This window comes from Perissodus microlepis, chromosome 20, assembly GCF_051167445.1.
Source record: "Perissodus microlepis isolate ML-2025 ecotype Zambia chromosome 20, ASM5116744v1, whole genome shotgun sequence".
Classification (NCBI taxonomy): Eukaryota; Metazoa; Chordata; class Actinopteri; order Cichliformes; family Cichlidae; genus Perissodus; species Perissodus microlepis.
The window spans coordinates 35,366,063-35,384,690 of record NC_140480.1 but is presented as its reverse complement, the minus strand read 5'-3'; the positions used below and the strand labels follow the sequence as shown (position 1 = coordinate 35,384,690).

The 18,628-nt window shown below is 48.9% G+C and overlaps 2 protein-coding genes and 2 non-coding genes across 5 annotated transcripts; 2 read left to right on the top strand and 2 right to left on the bottom strand.

The window, feature by feature from the left end:
• Positions 1-383: 383 nt before the first annotated feature.
• Positions 384-455, bottom strand: trnae-cuc (transfer RNA glutamic acid (anticodon CUC)). The gene has a single exon. It is a non-coding gene; the product is annotated as a tRNA-Glu (tRNA).
• A 161-nt stretch (positions 456-616) lies between these two features.
• Positions 617-698, top strand: trnas-aga (transfer RNA serine (anticodon AGA)). The gene has a single exon. It is a non-coding gene; the product is annotated as a tRNA-Ser (tRNA).
• Positions 699-3,474: 2,776 nt separating this feature from the next.
• Positions 3,475-6,353, top strand: ppdpfb (pancreatic progenitor cell differentiation and proliferation factor b). The gene is made up of 5 exons (XM_084917294.1): positions 3,475-3,655; positions 4,853-4,947; positions 5,031-5,108; positions 5,709-5,802; positions 5,884-6,353. The coding sequence occupies exons 2-5, from the start codon at positions 4,893-4,895 to the stop codon at positions 5,996-5,998; spliced, it is 342 nt and encodes a 113-aa protein (XP_084773420.1). The 5' UTR covers positions 3,475-3,655; positions 4,853-4,892; the 3' UTR covers positions 5,999-6,353.
• Positions 6,354-9,794: 3,441 nt separating this feature from the next.
• Positions 9,795-16,906, bottom strand: LOC146365072 (uncharacterized). Of its 2 annotated transcripts, none has more exons than XM_084917295.1 (4): positions 16,761-16,906; positions 11,389-11,484; positions 10,358-10,516; positions 9,795-10,235 (listed from the first exon to the last, which is right to left on the bottom strand). In XM_084917295.1, the coding sequence occupies exons 2-4, from the start codon at positions 11,441-11,443 to the stop codon at positions 10,138-10,140; spliced, it is 312 nt and encodes a 103-aa protein (XP_084773421.1). In that variant the 5' UTR covers positions 11,444-11,484; positions 16,761-16,906; the 3' UTR covers positions 9,795-10,137. The 2 variants fall into 2 exon arrangements, with proteins under 2 accessions (XP_084773421.1, XP_084773422.1); XM_084917296.1 differs by having other exon boundaries at positions 10,421-10,516.
• Positions 16,907-18,628: the final 1,722 nt, after the last annotated feature.

The window sequence follows — 18,628 nt, the reverse complement described above, 5'->3', positions numbered from 1 at the left end:
GTGACAGAGGCTGAGGTCACCGAAGGTTAAATATGTTTACAGATTTTTGTCTTGATGCATTCTCAATCATCCAGGAAAGTGAATCTTTGATCAGTGGGTTTTGGTCAGTGGTTGTTGATCAATGGTCATGAGAATTAGCATAATTATGATTAAGGAACTGACCTCCCAGCCCATTGTTCCTTCAGTGGGCTAGTTTCAGTCATTATGCAAATGTACTGTTTATAAGATTTGGGGAAACCTGCAGTCAGCTGAGACTGAAGACGTCACTTGGATGAGAGACGAAACGTTTCTCCCACAAAACGCTACGTCCAGATGAACAGAATCAACTTCTGGTTGTTTACAGAGTTGTGTGTATGGACGCTTCGGTTTTCAGAAAAACGGTGTTCCCTGACCGGGAATCGAACCCGGGCCGCGGCGGTGAGAGCGCCGAATCCTAACCACTAGACCACCAGGGAGAGTTACTGCAAACGGTCACAATCAGGCTTAAATAGTAACGTAAAACAATCATGTTCGTAGTATTAAAGTGGTCACTTTTCCCCGTCCTGTATCACTACGGGTCATATGAGAACCACACCTGCAGAGTGACAGGTGTAGGCGGCGGCATGACGGTAGGTAGGTTGTCGTGGCCGAGTGGTTAAGGCGATGGACTAGAAATCCATTGGGGTCTCCCCGCGCAGGTTCGAATCCTGCCGACAACGAACGTTTTGCACAAACACTCGTTCCTGTTCTCCTACGAACCTGACCACAGACAGGTGAGATAAAGCTGTGCCACTGTCGAGGCTCTCAGATGAGAGACACCTGCATTTAAAATCAGCAGAACTGACCTCAAGTACTACAGTAAAAATGTATATATAGCAAACATGGTAGATAAAATTTAGACACAAACAGTCATAAAAGTATAAAAGCAAATATAAAAACTGAGCAAAAAAACTCTAAACTGCATCAGCGTCATCGACCTCCTTTTTTCTGAGTTTACTGAGTCAGTTACCGAGTCACCCCCATTAAACAGGTTTTAGTCATAATGTAGTTTACTGTGTTTTTATTTGTAGTTTTTACTGGGAGTTCTTTTTTTTAAAAAATGTTTTTTATGGTATTGTTTACGTGCTAACTTCTTCAACAGGTTTGACCAGCCCACAACCCCCCCACCCTCACCCTCACCTTTACTACAGAGCCCTCTCCCTACTCTCCTACCTACCTCGCTTCCCCCCCTCCCTGACACTATGACATCCCCCCCCCCCCCCCCCCTCCTCCTTCTCCAACCCCTCTCTAAACAGCACAACAGCCTCTCTCCCCCCCTTCCAATCATCTCCCAGTGTCACAGTGGATCAGGTCAGGAGACAACTGAGGAAGCTTCGCCCCTAGAAACGCAGCAGGCCCAGACAAGGTGTGTCCTAGGATGCTAAAGGCGTGTGCTGCTGAACTTGGGGAGCCGCTACAACGAGTCTTCAACCTCAGTCTGCGACTGGGGAGAGTGCCCGCCCTATGGAAGACATCCTGCACCGTCCCGGTCCCCAAAAGGAACCGGCCCAATGAGCTGAATGACTTCCGACCGGTGGCACTGACGTCACATCTTATGAAGACTCTAGAGCGGCTCTTCCTCAACCTCCTCCGACCACAGGTACAACATGCCCAGGACCCACTACAGTTCGCCTACAAGGCGGGTGTCGGAGTGGAGGATGCCATCCTGTACCTCCTACACAGAGCCCACTCACACCTGGATGGGGGAAAAGGCACGGTCAGGATCCTGTTTCTTGACTTTTCCAGTGCCTTTAATACCATCCGGCCCTGTCTGCTTCAGGAGAAACTAAACAGGATGCAGGTGGACCCCTGCCTGGTCGCTTGGATCTCCGACTACCTCATTGACAGACCACAGTACGTCAGGCTGAAGGACATCACGTCGGACACTGTGGTCAGCAGCACAGGAGCACCACAGGGAACTGTGCTGTCCCCTCTTCTCTTCACCCTGTACACCTCTGACTTCTGCTACAACTCTGAATTATGCCACATTCAGAAGTTTGCAGACGACACAGCCATCATGGGGTGTATCTGGGATGATCAGGAAGAGGAGTACAGGAGCCTGGTGAGGAACTTCGTCACATGGAGTCACACAAACCACCTGCAGCTCAACACTTCAAAGACCAAGGAACTGGTTGTGGATTTCGGGAGGTCCAGACCAGGTCCACTGCCAGTTCAGATAGAGGGAGAGGAGGTGGAGGTGGTCAACACATACAAGTACCTCGGGCTGTGGGTGGACAACAAACTGGACTGGTCATGCAACACAGAGCACCTGTATAAAAAAGGCCAAAGCCGACTGTACTTCCTCAGGAGGCTGAGGTCTTTCAACATCTGCAGGAAGCTCCTGAGGATGTTTTACCAGTCAGTGGTCGCAAGAGTACTTTTCTATGGCGTGGTGTGCTGGGGGAGCAGCACAGCAAAGAAGGACTCATCCAGGCTGGAGAAACTAATCAGGAAGGCTGGCTCTGTGGTCGGCATGAAGCTGGACACTCTGGTGACAGTGGCAGAGAAGAGGACACTAAAGAAACTGATGGACATTATGAACAATGCCGGGCATCCTCTGCACACGGTCGTAAACAATCAGAGGAGCCTATTCAGCGACAGGCTGCTTCTCCCAAAGTCAAAAACCAACAGACTTAAAAGCTCCTTTGTCCCACACGCCATCAGACTGTTTAACTCCTCTCTGGAGGGGAGAGGGAGGGGAGACAGGGGGACAAGGGAGGGGGGAACAACTGAGCTGTAGGTGCTTTTCTACACTGTGCAATATTTGCAATATTTGTTTTTGTTTTGTCTTTTTTTCTTATATTCGACTGTGCAATAATCACTGTGTAATATACTCACTCAAATGAGCAATCCTATTTATCCATATTGTATATTCTGTATCTATATATGTGTATATGTGTATATATGGTGTATTTATGCTTATATCCTTACTCTCATTCCCCTTAATGTATCTGTAACATGCAACTTCTTTCGGTGCTTTGCTACTGGAAACTGAATTTCCCGGAGGAACCCACCCGAGGGATTAATAAAGTTTCATCTAATCTAATCTACTGTAAAATGACCTTGAGGGTCTGAAAGGCGCCTATAAATAAAATGTATTATTATTACCGGCAGAGGGCGCTGGAGGCTGCTGGCAGCGCAGAGAACAAAGAGAAGTGCAGGAAAACGAGCGCCGTGTTAACGGTTACAGCCTCAACGGAAACGAAATGAACGCATGTAAAGTGAGCTTGTACTGATGCTTACAGGGATATACACGCGCCGGTCTCGGGGTGGCCGGGCCGGTATTTTTGATGCAAATGTTGAAATTTTGATTCAGTGATGTTTACATGGAAACCCGCTGATTCAGCGCTGACGCGACTTCAACGGGGTTTTTTTTAGGGAAAGGGGGAAGCGGTGAGGGCGGAGCCTTTGTTCGTCCCGCCTCCCACTGGGCTACGTCATGTCCAGTATAAAGGCGGGAGCTGCCCGTTCCCCCGCATACCACAGCGTCGTCGGAACTCGCTCGGGCCTTGGAGGGTCACATTTACCCAAAACTTCTTTTCAAATGGGCCCCGTTGCCTAGCGTTCACTCCCCCAGCCTCGCCGACTGATCGAAGTGAGTGCTCCCGAACATCAAGCACGTCTGGGTCCGCACAAGGTGAGGCTACCGGCCGCGACGAGCGGTTAGAAAATGGTGGTTAGCGGTGCCTGTGACGGCCGTTTCCGGCACAAAGTGGACATTTTCGATGGTTTCACGTTGCCATCTCGTCCCGAAGCCTTTCTGTCCCCGTTATGCTAACCGTTACGTCTCTCACGGTGTTACCGTGGGAGCAGCGGGGTGCTGTCGGGCCGTTAAAGGCGGATTAATCGGAAACAAAATGTCCTCCGGGACATCCTCCGTGTGCCCCCCCCCCCCACTTCCCCCGGGGTCTTTTCTCCCACCGGGCCGTTTGCAGGGTGACCCTGATGGGGCGGATTCACGTCAAGATGTCGGTCTGCTGCAGTGACCGTTAGTTGTTTACAAGCCCGACTGGGATGACGTCATTGCCGTGGATGTGTGTACGTGCAGCACGCGAGGCTGCAGAGTGACCGTGATGCTCTCATGTACTGTTATATTGTCTGCAGGTGGGTTTCCCCTCACACTGTTAGGCTGTGTCGAATGTTTTGGCTGCTGTGGCAGGTTTACAGCTGTGTAGAATAAAAACAAAAGATCCTGTGATGCACTCTTGATGTCAGCCTGATGTCTGAACTCTGCAGCTGCTCTTTGACGTCAGCACAGGCAGGAATCATGTTTAAGCCCTTTGTGGGAGGGGATGTTTGGTTCCTAGCTGGCCTTGTTTACGGTGGGACAGGTTAGGGTGTCACTCACACAGCAGGGCAGCCTGCTGTGATGGTGATTATTGGAGTAATAACATCTATGGACACAGGAAGTGATGCTTCACAGACACTGATACAGGGAGGCTGACTGATGGCGTTTCTGTTTATATACCTTTTGTTGCCGTAGAGGCAGTGATTGGTCAGATCCTGCATTCAGATTACACAGTAATCTTTATTTTCTCGTGTAATCCTCTGAATTACAGTAGTAACCGTAAATCTGTTATTGGCTTTGTGTTTAATGTCAACAGCGAGCAGTGTGTTCATTATCATCAGTGCTCCTCCATCACTGGTGTGTATTTTTAATGGATGCGTGAAGTCCTGCCCACAGGACGATCTGATTGGTTAGAGAAAGAAAACAGGAGCACATGTAAACAAACTGTCAGGACATGGTCGTGTGACTCTGTCACTGCTTTAATGACTGAAATGGTGACTGCAGGTCATTGGTGTGATTACTTCCTGTTTGTTTTGTCCCCTGCAGGGTTCCATCAGCACAGTGTACAGCGACCAACGGCCCAACAATGGCAGCTATCCCAGCAGGAGGGTCTCTCGTGGCGACCACTGATTACTACCGAAGTGAGTATCGCACGAAGAAGAGTTGGCAGGTTACAGTCAGCGAGGTGTGAGGTGGAGACTAACCCGAGGTTTGTGTCCCGCAGGGCGCATCGGCTCTACGTCCAGCAGCAGCTCGTGTGGCAGTTCGGAGTACAGCGGCGAGGTCATCCCTCACCATCCAGGTCAGTGCACAGTGGGACAGGGCGGGGCCTGATGCATCGTTGGGAGTCTGGTGGCGTGGGAGCATTCACTCAGAGTGAACTGAACACACCCAGTTTCCCCTTTGACCTACTTTCAAGAACAGAGCTCTGTGTGTGTGTGTGTGTGTGTGTGTGTGTGTGTGTGTGTGTGAGTGACACACACACAGCTTTCTTTCATGAATGAGAGCTCTGTCTCAGAAACCAGGGCGATGCTCGGACTCACTGAGACTTTATGAAGGTGCTTTCTCTTTTCCTGTTGCCATAGAAACGTCTTTGTTATAAAATAACTGACCCGTTTGAAACTCTTTCAGAGTTTTTTGAACGTTTAAACTTGTGTGAGCGGCTCGGTCAGTGATCATGTGATCCATCAGCTCCTCAGGCTGATGTGTGAACTGCTTCCGTCTGTAGATGGCTGGAAAAGTCTCAATTTGATTTCATTAGTTTTCACGTTTGTGTTCAGAAAGTTTGACTTTTTCTTGTGACTGACCGAGGTTAATGTCGCCGCTGTGACGGCGGGAAACGCAGCAGTCCTTTCACGGTTAAACGCTCCTGTCGTGTCTGAATGTTGGACTCTGTCTACAGGACTGCCCAAGCAGGACTCCGGCCACTGGTGGTCCAGCTTCTTCTTCGGGAAGCAGCCGGGGATGACCCCACTGACTGAGGAGGCGCAGCACAAGTATGGACACACCCACGCACATAAATAAACTTTATTAGCAGCGATGGTCTGACTTGGTTAACGCCGCTCTCTTCCTGGCAGGACGGGGGTCTCTGGTGTGGTGACTAACGGTCAGATCACCTGTGTCGCCCGGGAGATGGTGATGCAGCGGCAGGCGAGCGAGAGCAGCGACGCGGGAAGCCCCGTCTCCTCGTGATCCTGCGGTCTCTCTCGGTCTTCGCCACCACACCTGATTGGGGGGGGGGGGAGAAATCGAACCATCAGCCAACGCTAGGTGACGGGAGGAAGTCCCGTTTACAGCCTTAGTTTATTTTTCTTTTTTCCTTTTGTACGTGTCGTAGTGTGGCTGCGTGTTCTGTTCCTGTAACCTCACTTTTTAAATTAATGACCAAAAATAAAGTAAAAAAATAAATAAAAGCAGCCAATAAGCTCTGTTTGTTTTTAACATTTGTAATGTGTTTGTATTCAGCCTGAAGGTGGCGCTGCCACAGGCTTTTCTTAACCTTTCTCACTTTGTCACTGCAAACGAAATAAAGTCGAGTGCATCCCGACGCTCTGTGTGTTTGTTCAGCCTCCAGGTGACGCCAGGGTGAGGAGGCGACGCTTCATTGGCCTCAGTACAGGACGGAGCAAACACCTCCTCCTGCTCCTCCGCAGGGCGATAAACTCAAACCCTGATTTCATAGAAACTGCTTCAGGATCGATAACACGTCACCTGAAAGCCCGCAGCACTGCACGTTATTACTGTGACATCAGCAGCAGCCTCTAATCTGTCAGATTAACAAATAAACGCCACACGTGGAAATACTGAAGCTCTGATCAACACTGATGTCCAAAACACTCCAGCTCCAAGCAGATTAGGAATTACTCAGATTAGCGTAGCTGGATTATTGCTGATCAGGTGCGAGTGTGGAGATCAGCTGACTGATCGTTCATGAAGCGGTGCTGTGGGCTCAGCTCATCTCTGTCACACAGCTTCAGTCACATAAATGATGAAGACTTTATGACATCATCAGCTACGTTTTCGTTAAACCATGTTTTATTTAAACGATGGAAGCTTCAGCGTACCGTGAGAGGATGGAGGCTCAGGATCGCACGCAAACAGGCCCAGGTTATTTTTGTGATTAACTGCTAGTCTAAAAATGATTTACTGATTTAGAAATATTAATTTAATGTGTTTGTCTTAAACTTTCACCCCTTGAAGTACAGATTCCAAACACATATTTTTGGGCGTTTCAGAGGGGTCTCACTGACCCCCATGAATACCCCGTGTCAACTAGCATGAACAGCTGGTCACGCCTCAGATTTACCTGACAAGGTGAGGTCTCTGAACCTCCTACCGACAGGTAAAGTGTATTTGTGGAGCAGTGTTGGTGCTCAGGTAAATCAGCAGCTTTCATCCCTTACCTGGGCTGTGTGAGTGTGAAGGCAAAAGTGTGTCAGGCAGCAGAAACGCAGCGGTCACATGACGTACGTGTGATGAGCTGGACTAAGGCCAGAGCGGGCACAGACTCGGGTTAGTAAAGAGGAGGCCTGCTGGATGGAGCCATCCGTCCTCGGTGTTTTCAGATCAGATTAAGTGAGTGCTGGCTGTCACGGCGATAGCCTCCATCTTTTATTTACAGTCTGTGGTTAGGCTGAGGATGAAGCGGTCCCGCTGCGTGGAGAAATCCCGCCGCGTGGAGAAATCTGCTGGTGACGGCGGTGCTGCAGAAACCCTGACGCAGGCTTTTCTGGCCGGCAGTGAAAGGTTTGTGTGAGCGCCGCTCATCTCTGCGCGTCTCTATGAAACACAGGAAAGACAAACAATGTTCTGCTCCGCCGCACCGAGGCCTTGGTCTGCGCCTCATTTGTTTCCATGCTGCACTTTTTCCAGGTCACCGGCTGCTTCGAGCTGTTCTCCTCCACCGCGGCCCGGGCCGTGGCTCCGCCTTTCTACCCAGGTGAGAGGAATCACTGACTGCACCGTTCATTCATTTTATTATCAAACAGGGCATTTTAGTCATGTGATGCAGTCATGTGACCAATTAAACAAAGATAGCGGAGTGCGTTATACAGCAGTTGTTTTGTCTGACAGCCCTATTAAGGATTGATATCAGTCTGTAGATGCTCCAGAGAGCTTTTCTTCAAATTCTTTCATTCTCACTCGCTTTTGCAACTTTATACTTTTGTGTTGTCGCAGCAACAACTGCACCTCATGTTAGTCTGTTTAAAAACTCGCTGCTTTTCCTCCACATTTTGCCGCCACGTTTCAAAGAGCCGGAAAGTAAATAAACGGCAGACAGACAAATGAGGCAGGTCGAAACTCGTTTCACGCATGCGCAGGACTGGAACGTAAGCGTGACGCACAACTCTGTGAAAACGACTGAAAACGCTAGTGTGGACGCGGAGCGTTTGCAGATGAAAACACCGTTTTCAAATCTATCCGGGACCATGGCTGTGAGTCACAGTGCGCAGCAGGAAGGTCCTTTCACATCGGACGCAGCATGTGCTGCTAATGCTAACTGCTAACTAAAAGCCAAGGATCCAGAATTTGCTGCGCTGGCTGCTGAGCTCTGTGGGGTTTTACCTGTACTAGATGCACCTGCTCCTTGTCGTTTCTATCTCGGACTTTATGTCCTCTACAAGAGTTTCTGGGGGTTTTTTGCTGGTTCTTCAAATGTTCAATAAAAACATGTATCGCTAATTCATAACGAAGAAAGCTTTGTTACTATCCCCACTAGTGAAGACTGTCATTTCCACAACACAGAGGTGCGGCACACCTGGTGAAAGCTCGCTCAGCTGTTGCACTTTATTTGATTTCATTGTTGGAGCAGATTGAGACGTAAAGCTCACACCGGAGGCCGAATACCTGATGAAATATCAGCGTCAACCCGATGCAACGGGGAAATGTCTACCTGTCTGTGCATACCTGTAGACACCCGTCACTGCATTTATAAATTACCTGCAGAATCACGCGTGTGAAATTAGTGTGATAATCGTCACACATGCAGTCAGAACGTGTAGATTGAAGCCCTCGTCACAGTTTGCACATGTGGCCTCAAATATCACAGGAACTAAAACAGGAAGTGAGACGAGCTTCTGTGGCCGTGTGGGGCTCTTCATCCGGGCGCCCTGCTCTAACATCACCATCACTTCACCAATTTCACATTTTATTCACTGAGACCTGTAAACAGCGACAAAACCATAAACCAATCAGGAACAAGTTCACTCTTTGGTTTGAGGAACCATTTTTCAGACCTCGCCCATTTTTAGCCATGCCCTGCTCCTGGTTCTGGAGGGTCACTCAGTGGTCGTGTCCAAATTCATGGGCTGCTTCCTCCTGAGGCCGCATTTGTGGACTGATTACGTCACAGCGACACGATGAAGGCTGTCCAAATTCGTAGACTCCTCTGAATGCAGCCGACAAATGCGTCCTCCTTTTCCACGAATTTGGGGTCGGGTGTGTCCTTCGTGGCCCACCATATCCCAGAATTCATAGCACGGCCCAGCCAAACTCCAGTTTCCAACGATGGCAGCCGCCACTAAGTTTTAAAATTACTCTTATTAATCTTTCTGGGTCATAAAATAAACTTTGAACATATTTTCAGCTGTGTAAACTTCAAATATCAGCTCGGTTTATCAAGATATCGCATATTTGCAAAAGTGCTTCGACGTTTTCGGAGACGTCTGTTACCCACCAGCTCGATAGCGAGCCGGGAGCTCGAGGGTCACTGGAGCCGCCGAGAATGGCACAACTCCGGCACATCATTTTCAGATCACCGCGGACTTTTGCTACTCGGGTTAAACGTAATATATAAGTCACTTAGACAACCTACAAATGTTACTGTTGGGCTTTTTCAGTGTTTTATTTGCTCGTGAGTAAATCGGTTTGGCTGAGATTAAAGTTATTAGATTAGATAAAATAAAACTTTATTAATCCCCCGGGTGGTTTTCACACAGCTGAATAAACGTCAAACAGAAAACTGATTAAACAAAAGTGTGAGACGGTCGAGAGTTTACGCCAGTGTCCTGTTATATTTTAGATAGCAAGGAGCAGACGGCCGAGTTTATCAAACTCCACCGAGACAGCGGTGATGCTAATCTGAAGGCTAGAGCGTCCCACTTCACAGCCTCGTACTTCCGGCCTACCCGACCTTCTGAGGACCCGGCTCATGTAGACCGCGAAGGCCGGGTCCTCAGGAGGATGCAGCCCATGAATTTGGACACAACATGTGGTTCGTTTCCTGCTACGGTGAGCTCGGGGGAGGAGCTTGTCCCCGGGGGATCGCCGCCCTGTTATTAAGAGTGGACGTTCACAGGAACGACCTGCAGGGTGAGGTGCACTTGTTTCATCTACTTGGCTCTCTGGTTGCTTGGTTTGGAGGAGGAGGAAGAAGCGCTGAGGATGATGCTGACCCATAATCCTTTGGTTCCCACGAGACCCGGCAGTCCTGAGAGGAGAGAAACGAGGGGGGGCCATTAAAGCATTTAAACAGGTTTTAGTGCAGACGCCTGCTCCGCTCCGCCTTCTGTGCTTAACACGTGAATACATTAAAAACTGGGTTTCTACAACCTGTAGCTGTTTTCTGGCGTGGCGTTGGAGGATCAGTTTCAGGCGTGTTCACTGAAGGTTTACCTGGAGCTGTTTCCACGGTAACCCAAAGCGTGGGCAGTCTCTGCTTGTCCTGACAGCCGCGTGCGGGCTTGGTGGGTTCTGGACTCGGCGGTAGACCTGAAGAGAGCAGACAGACGGGTGAAAACCACGTTTCGTACGACAGAACCGACCGGCTGTTCTGAGATTAGTTTGGTGTCGGTGGTCGAGTCCGTCATTTTTACCCACGGCTGTCATCGTCACCCCGTGACCCAGGCGAACAACGTGGACCTCTGACTCATGTGGCGTCGAAGCGGCTGAGCATGCTCAGTGTGGATGTTTTCTCTCTGCTCACTGATCCAAACACACTGCTGCAGAGGAGCAAAGCGTCCGTCCGCCTCAGGCGAACGTTACCCTCGTTACCCTCGACTGGCTGGTTTTTTAACCCGTGACACATGACTGAGTGAATGTTGATGCACACCTGCTCTTCTTCTGCTTTGCTCATTTCCTGTCTCACGTTAAACACAAAGTTTCTGATGATGAGCTGAGGTGGCTCTGAACACTTCATCACACCTGCAGCTCGAGAGAGGCAGCCAATCAGAAGAGCCGTCGTTGCTACTGGTTTGTCGTTGTATAACAGGATGAACTGGTGCAGAAAACTGAATGGAGACAAATGTTTGTTTTACATGCAGGAGTTTGTCTAGTGGGGTCAAAGGTCAAAGATTCAGAACATGGTGCTCACTTTCCAGAAGATGTTTGTTTGCAGTTATCTTTATTCTGAGCACGACCAGGACGCATGCACGCCAACACGCCAACACGCCAACACGCCAACACACCTTTGTGCCACATCAGAGATTTACCATCACAATGACTCACAAGTTAAAAATACAGCTTACGGTGTGTGCGTGTGTGTGTGTGTGTGTGTTATGTGTGCGTGTGTGTGTGTGTGTGTTATGTGTGTGTGTGCGTGTGTGTGTGTGTGTGTGTGTGTGTGTGTGTGTGTGTGTTCATACTTCGGTAGAAGTGGTTTCGGGCGAGCACGCAGGCTGGAGAGTTGACGCTGGTCATGGTGGTTCAGGGTGGGTTTGCTGACCTGCAGGATCCACAACCTGCAGACAGACAGATGGAGGTCAAAGGTCAGATCCAGTTTGAAAGGTGTAAATAATGTAACAGAGGCAGGAACAGAAACAGGATGAAGTCAGGAGGACGTAGAAGAAATGAATAAAAGCAACGAACCAGAATAGAAAACTGATTTATTGGAGCACCCAGACTCCCTGAGCATCGTCTCCTCAAGGAGGAATCCCAGAGGCCCGTTTCCATCGGCACCTCGACTTTAAAAGCAGTGACGGAGGGGGGAGGCTGCCAGCCGGCTCACAAACTGTGAGCCTGCAGGAAGTAGGAGCAGTGCTGACGTCCACGTGTTGGTTTAATGTAGCATCTTAACGGGAAGATGCAGGAGTTTGGGTCTGACTCATTACTCCTCACGAGAAAGAAGCTGTTTCCATGACGTCTGCTTATGTCGGTGATAAAGGCTCATACCGAAATGTTTTAAGCTCTTTGAAGCTTCTGTGCTGACATGAGACAATGTGCTCACAGTTCAAATGTTATGGAAAGTAATTCAACTTTTTTGGGTTTTTTATTATTGTTTTGTGTGTGTGTGTGTGTGTGTGTGTGTGTGTGTGTGTGTGTGTGTGTGTGTGTGTGTGTGTGTGTGTGAGTGAATTTAATATCCAGCACAGGCTTACAGGATGAATCTGCTCACATGCAGCCAGCTCCCCACAGCCCCGCAGAGGCCGACGCCACGTAAACTGGAGGCAGGACTGTGAGAAAAACTCGACTTACAGCAAACCAAAGACCAGTCAGAGGCGCATCAAACCAGTATTCAACCAAACATCTGTCATTGGTGTTTCCGTTCAGCAGCAACTGAGAGCCTGAAAGTGACATCATACATACGTGGGAGAGAAACAGGAAGCTCACTGCGGGCCTCAGTTACTGAGTCAGCTGGAAAAATTCATAACTTCAGTTTTCTGATGATCAGATACGTTCAGCGTTAATGTTCGACCTTTGTAAATGTTTGGTTTGCAAAGACCTCTGGGGTCAAAGGTGGCATCAGCGTGATGTCAGCGGCCTGAGGAGGAGGGCGGAGCATCCGAGCTCAGCCTCACACTTTGAGCCAGTTTAAAAGGCTGTTAGCACGAGCAGCTATTTCTGCTATAGGTGGACAGCAGAGAAGAGACCCCCCCCCTCAGGAAACGCTGATGCCTGAGTCAGTGTGACCTTTCACCTGGGCATAGGCGTAGGAGCTTGGAGGGGGACGTCTTTGCCGTGTTTGTGTTCCTGGTATTCGTGTGTACTCGGTGCTTCGACCTTGTTGAAATACATCTGCCTGGAAACCTTTGGAGGTCATTCAGTGTAATGTGATTACTTTGGCAGGTGTGTTTTCCTGATAAGCTGAGGTCAGAGTCGTAGACCGGAGGCCGGCGTGTTTGCGTCCTCGTGGTGTTCAGTGGAAAGTCGACCTGTTGGTTTTAGATAAGTTCCTTTTTTTGGTTACAGAAAATATTTGCTGTTGGAGGACTCTGGACTGGACGCTTATTTTTAAACCCGCCGGCTCTGGTTTGGCCCGCTCTGGGTCCTTTACAGTGAGCTCTCATACAATCTGAACTTCCAGACACTTTATCTGCACAGATGATCTTAACCTGAAGCTGTGACGCTGCGTGGCTACGGCGCACGCTAACATTTGTACACAAATCTCTGAAGTTTGTAGATTTTAAACTCAGAGCTGTTACTTTACATTCAGCTGTGTTTACTCTGCAGAGCGCTCAGCGATTCTATCAGCTCGACCAACATCAGCACACACACAAACTGTGTGTGTGCAGCTAAAGGTCCAGCTGCTGTATCTGACTGAGAGGGAAAGACGGAGAGCTCAGAGATGCAGACAGATCAGAAAGGGAAGCAAACGCAAAGCTTACATGTGACGTAGAATCACATGTTGCATCTATGTATGACGCCTTTTGATAAATGTCCTGCAAAACAAACTAAGGTGCACAAACTTGTGTTATTCAAGTGTTGCATGATGACACTGGGCAGATGTAAAATGTATAGAAGTCCATTACTGTATATAGTAACTGTTAAGTCTAATATACCCTAGTAAGCTGTAGTACTTTTTCCTTTGGGAAGATACCATCTGTGCAGTTCTGCAAAGATGTTGAGTCTATTTAATTATTCTTGAAAAATAATTTATTTCTGTGCATTTTTTTTCACACTGCATCAAATTAAAGTTGATTACGTCGATTAAGCATCATGAGGTGGAGGGCGGTTGGTTCCCTATTTTTTTTTGCTGGGAGTTTGCAACCCTATTAGTTAGGTTGCTTAATATTTCTGCTAAGTACTCTTTAAAATACCAGAATAGGGAGGATGGAGCAGGTTTAAGTTTATTAGATTGATCAGTGTTGCTGAACTATGAAATATTTTGGGTGCAGTGTATTTTTTACATACAGGTATAACAGAATAGCTTTAGTGTTGTTGTTTATTTAAACTTGAGTATGAACTTATACAAAATGCAGCAAGATATTAAAAAACAGTTTTATTGATTAAAAAACACTATATTGGATTCATATCGGTATCGGCAGATATCCAAATTTATGATATCGGTATCGGACATGAAAAAAGTGGTATCGTGCCATCTCTAATACAAACAGGAACAAACATGGTCATCCAGACTGAAACAAGGTCAAAGGTTATGTAACGTTCCTAACCGTGGATTCTTCCAGGTGTCTCCTTTATCCCGGACGCGCCGCTTTCTGGAGCTCAGAGCATTTTTTTCAGTTTTCCTAAATAACAGATTCCAGCTGAGAGCATTCATTAGAGTTATCACTTACATTCAACACAACATTCGTTTGTCGTGCACTAATAGTATTTTATTATCATGTTAGTAGAGCACAGCCGTCCTTCAAGGAGCAGCTTTTACTTTTGACTGAGTCATTTTTCACTTTCAGTATTTATGACACAAGTATCTGTACTTCTACTGAAGGGACGACGGGCTGCCCTCAGCACAAGTAGGGGAAAGTGTATGTGTGTGTGTGTCGAGGCCTGTGTGTGTTTGTGTGATGTTTACACTGTGGATCACAGCAGAGAGAGAAAAACAGAAAACACTGAAGCTGTAAATGAAAACTGAGGCAGGGGAAGAGGAAAGGTGAATAGTGACAGAAGGAAACAAGGAAGCAAAGAACAGTGGTAAGGAAAGGAAGTGAGGATCCATGGAAAAGGTAGGATAAGGTTGCATAGGAAAATGGAGGGAAAAAAGGAAGCAGAGCCTCTGATGAACGGTGGGTGCGGGGTGGATGGAAAGGTCAGCAGCAGTTTTTATCCGACAGATGCCGCGTGTCATTTCAGCTCTGTGCTGACCTACGTGTGTGTGTGTGTGTGTGTGTGTGCGTGTGTGTGTGTGTGTGTGTGTGTGTGTGTGCAGGAGAAGCTGAGGTGGTGACAGGAGGACACTGAGCATGCTCTGAAGCCTGAGCTCTTCCTCCTGAGCACTTAGTCCTACCTGACAGAAGCAAGAGAAGGTCAATACTCGAGTATTTTTCTTGAGTATTCTGTCAGTGAAGCTTTACATAATGAAGCTGAGTGTTTGGAGGCTTGCAGGGAGCAGTGCACACACATCTCATTACTGGGAACTCTGGTCTGTGTAACATGAAGACCAGCAGGAGCAGAGGAGGAGCAGAGGAGGAGCAGAGGAGGAGCAGAGGAGGAGCATGGTGTGAGTGCTGGCTCCAGTCTGAAGGGGAAGCTTTAAGGCTCCGCCGGCTCACTCGGAGCGGCTCAGCGTAATCTCCTGGATGATTTTAATGAGCTTTCTGCTCCTTGGCTTCTGAACGTGGACACGTTCTTCATCCTCCTCGAGGCGGCAGCGATTCTCATGTTTTCCCTCTTCGGTCTCCACCAGCTGACTGCAGGTTATCCACATGAAAACCAGCTGTTGTTAACAGGACTTCCTGCTGAATCAGGAAACGGCTCCGTTAACTCTGACCGACGACACGGCGGCGAGGAGATCTGCCCCGTCAGAGAGGCCCGAGCAATAAGGCCTCAGGATGCAGATTACAGCGGTGAGCCGTAAATCCTGCGCCCTCAGAGGTCGCGTGCCTCGTAAACACAGCCCTCATACTTCACAGCAACAGTATGCTGACCGGGTCGCGGTGACGCACAGGTGAACTGTCCGTGTCACAGCTGCGTGTTTAAAGCCGAACAGCTTCATACACAGAACTGGGAAACTGCACAGCAGGATAACGACTGCCTCGCTTTCTGCAGCTGATCTGCCTGCTGATGATTCATGACTTCCTGATTAATACCAAACGCAGTGGTGTGGGAGAGGAACAAACGGTGTGTGGGTTGAAAAAAACAGGAGACGGGGAGGCAAAAGTGTCACATTAAGGACTGAATTATTAATGTTTCTATTAGTAATGAAACTAAAGACGAGCTGCTATCACCATTTAAAGCAAAAAGGAAAGTTTGAAGCCTAATCTTGAAAGTAGAGATAGTGTCTGTCTCCTGAATCCAAACTGGAAGCTGGTTCCACAGAAGAGGGGCCTGAAAACTGAAGGCTCTGCCTCCCATTCTACTTTTAAATACTCTAGGAACAAAAAGTAGGCCTGCAGTGTGAGAGCGAAGTGCTCTGATAGGGTGATATGGTACTACAAGGTCATTAAGATAAGATGGGGCCTGACTATTTTGTATGGGAGGATTATTATCCTCTGACAGGTGGGTGATTCTGATCTTGGTCACATGGTTTTTATGTTTTTATGTTTGGCTCAGCTGATGAAAACAAAATGAGCTGAAGTGGTGAAACCGAAGGGAGGGGCTGAGGCTGAGTGCTTCGGAGCCCAGAGATCTGCAGCTCAAAGGTTAAATGACGACCGTCCTCTAACCTTTGAGCTGCAGATTTTCTCCTTCAAATCTCAGCGTGCTCGCTCGCTGCGTGAACACACAGTTTATCGTGCCAACAAAGCAGCCGTGTCACCAAAGACACGCTTCAAACCTGAGAGATCAGGACTCAAGTTTATCTATAGGCTTTTAAATATGGAGAGTTCATATTTTTAAAGTGCAGTGGGCTGATTCCAGTCTGCAGAGCTGGCTTCTCTCAGTTTGACAGACACACTCAGGCCAAGTTTCCAGGAAAGAAAAGCTAAATGTGACCTTCTCGTCTCTCTTAACGTCAGTTTGCTCGTCTTGCGTAATCTTTGCAATAACAGTGTCTTTGTTTTGTATCCTGGCAGTCTGCTCTGTCTCAGTAACACGACGCTGGACCGTGGCGCTGACTCACCGGATGAACACGATGTTATTTTGGAAAGTGAGCATTATCACAGACAACTGAGGGAAGTCTTACCTTCACTTAGTTTGCTTACACCGAGGCTCCTCACGTCACATGGATAAATCCGGGACCGTGAGCTCTGGCATGGTGGTGGAGGATGGAGGTGATGGTGTTGCTGTGTGTCGCGCTCGGCGGGCTCTCTGCGCTCTCTGCGCTCACACTCAAACACGGTCACTCCTCATTATCTGACACCTCCTCTCCTCCCTCCACCCCTCCCTCAGCCATCCTGGTGAATCTCTTTAACTTCCTGTTGCTCTGCAGCAGTCACCACCTCACACAGTCACAGCACAACCCACACTCAGTCTGTCCAAGCAGAGAGCACTGTGGCTCCATCTCACCTGCACAGGTGCAGCAGCAGGGCTCCCAGGTGGTGGTGTCCACAGACCACTGCTCTCTGCCACCTGTGGTACATCCCCACCTGTGGAGACGAGGACCCAATGCATCGAGCTGCACGGTGCCGAGCACCCACGGGGCGACTCCCCTGCTCTGGCTGTGTGGAATGAACGGTTTGATGGTGGCTTTCTGTCGCAGTTTCAGGTCTGACTGAATAAAGTGTGATGAGGTCTGTTCACCATTAAAATCATTAGAACATTCGTCAAATCACAACAGTCACCGTGAGACGCTGTAAGGTAAAGAGCCTCCAGTCATACAGAGAAACCCCAACAAACAGACAACAGTGGAAAGGAAGAACCCCCATCTGACAGGAAGAAACCTCGGGGGGCAGGTTTGTCAGTTTCTGACAGAATCAGGACTCCTGATTGGTCCTCGGCTCCCGGCTGAGATGACTCATCAAACCAAAACGTCGTCACAGTTTCAGGATTCAGCGGAAGAGGCTGGATGACTTTATTATTTCTACCTTGATGTGTCAACCTTCCCACATTCCCACGAACACCACTATGAGGCCCACGGAGAAGGCCGTGTGACGGACAGGAAGTGAGCGAAACAGCGGATTTATCACCCTGACTGTGAATGCTGCCTCTGCTCTCACTGGAGATCTTAACAGTTTAATAAAGAAAGAAGTGCCTCACATTGCGAAACAGCAAAGAAGCCATCCTGTCCGAGGCCGTGGGGAGGGTCTGTGTTCGGCACATTAGGCTAAGCTCCTCCTCCACGCTGTGCGCTCAGGGTGGAATGCGAGTGGGCGTGTTGGCTTTGTGGAGCCGAGGGCAAGCGGGTTCACGGGCGGGAGTGCAAGGAAAACAGCGGTTGGCGGTTTTCCCGGTCAGACGTTGGGCACTCCTGGAGCACATGATCACTGTGTGTGTGTGTGTGTGTGTGTGTGTGTGTGTGTGTGAGAGAGAGAGGGGGGGGGCTATTTCTGGAAAAGTTGCTCTAATTACTTTAAATAGAGCTCACAGTAATGCTGCAGACTGACATGCTGGTCTGAGGTCAGGACACTGAATGATCCTGATGATGATCCTCAGGTTGGAGGAGGGCGCGTCCCAACAGAACTCATATTCCTGTGTTTAATAATCTGAGCTGGTGAAACGCGCTCAGGGTTTAACCTGACGCCTGCAGGAGGAGCGAGTGATGCAGAGGCCGAGGGAAGCGGCGGCGCCTGTGACCCGTCTCCTTTAAAGCTCCGTCACGACGTCACTCAGAGTGTCGCTCTATTTCTACCAGCCCTGTGGATGAACTGGGTTAACGGGGCGTGCACGCGCGCAGCGCTGACCGTGTCTGCTGGAAGTTTGTCGTGTTGGCGCCGCTGTGCTTCTATAACTCTCCCAGCGCTGTGTGAACTTGAGCTGCGCAGCGTGTGAGAGCGGAGCAGCCACATGCCAGGCGTTACTGACCCAGTTACCTGCAGCAGCAGCAGATGTAACAGCATTCATGGAAACGCACAGAGCGCTGCGCCCCGCTTTAGTTTCATTAAAACATCAAAG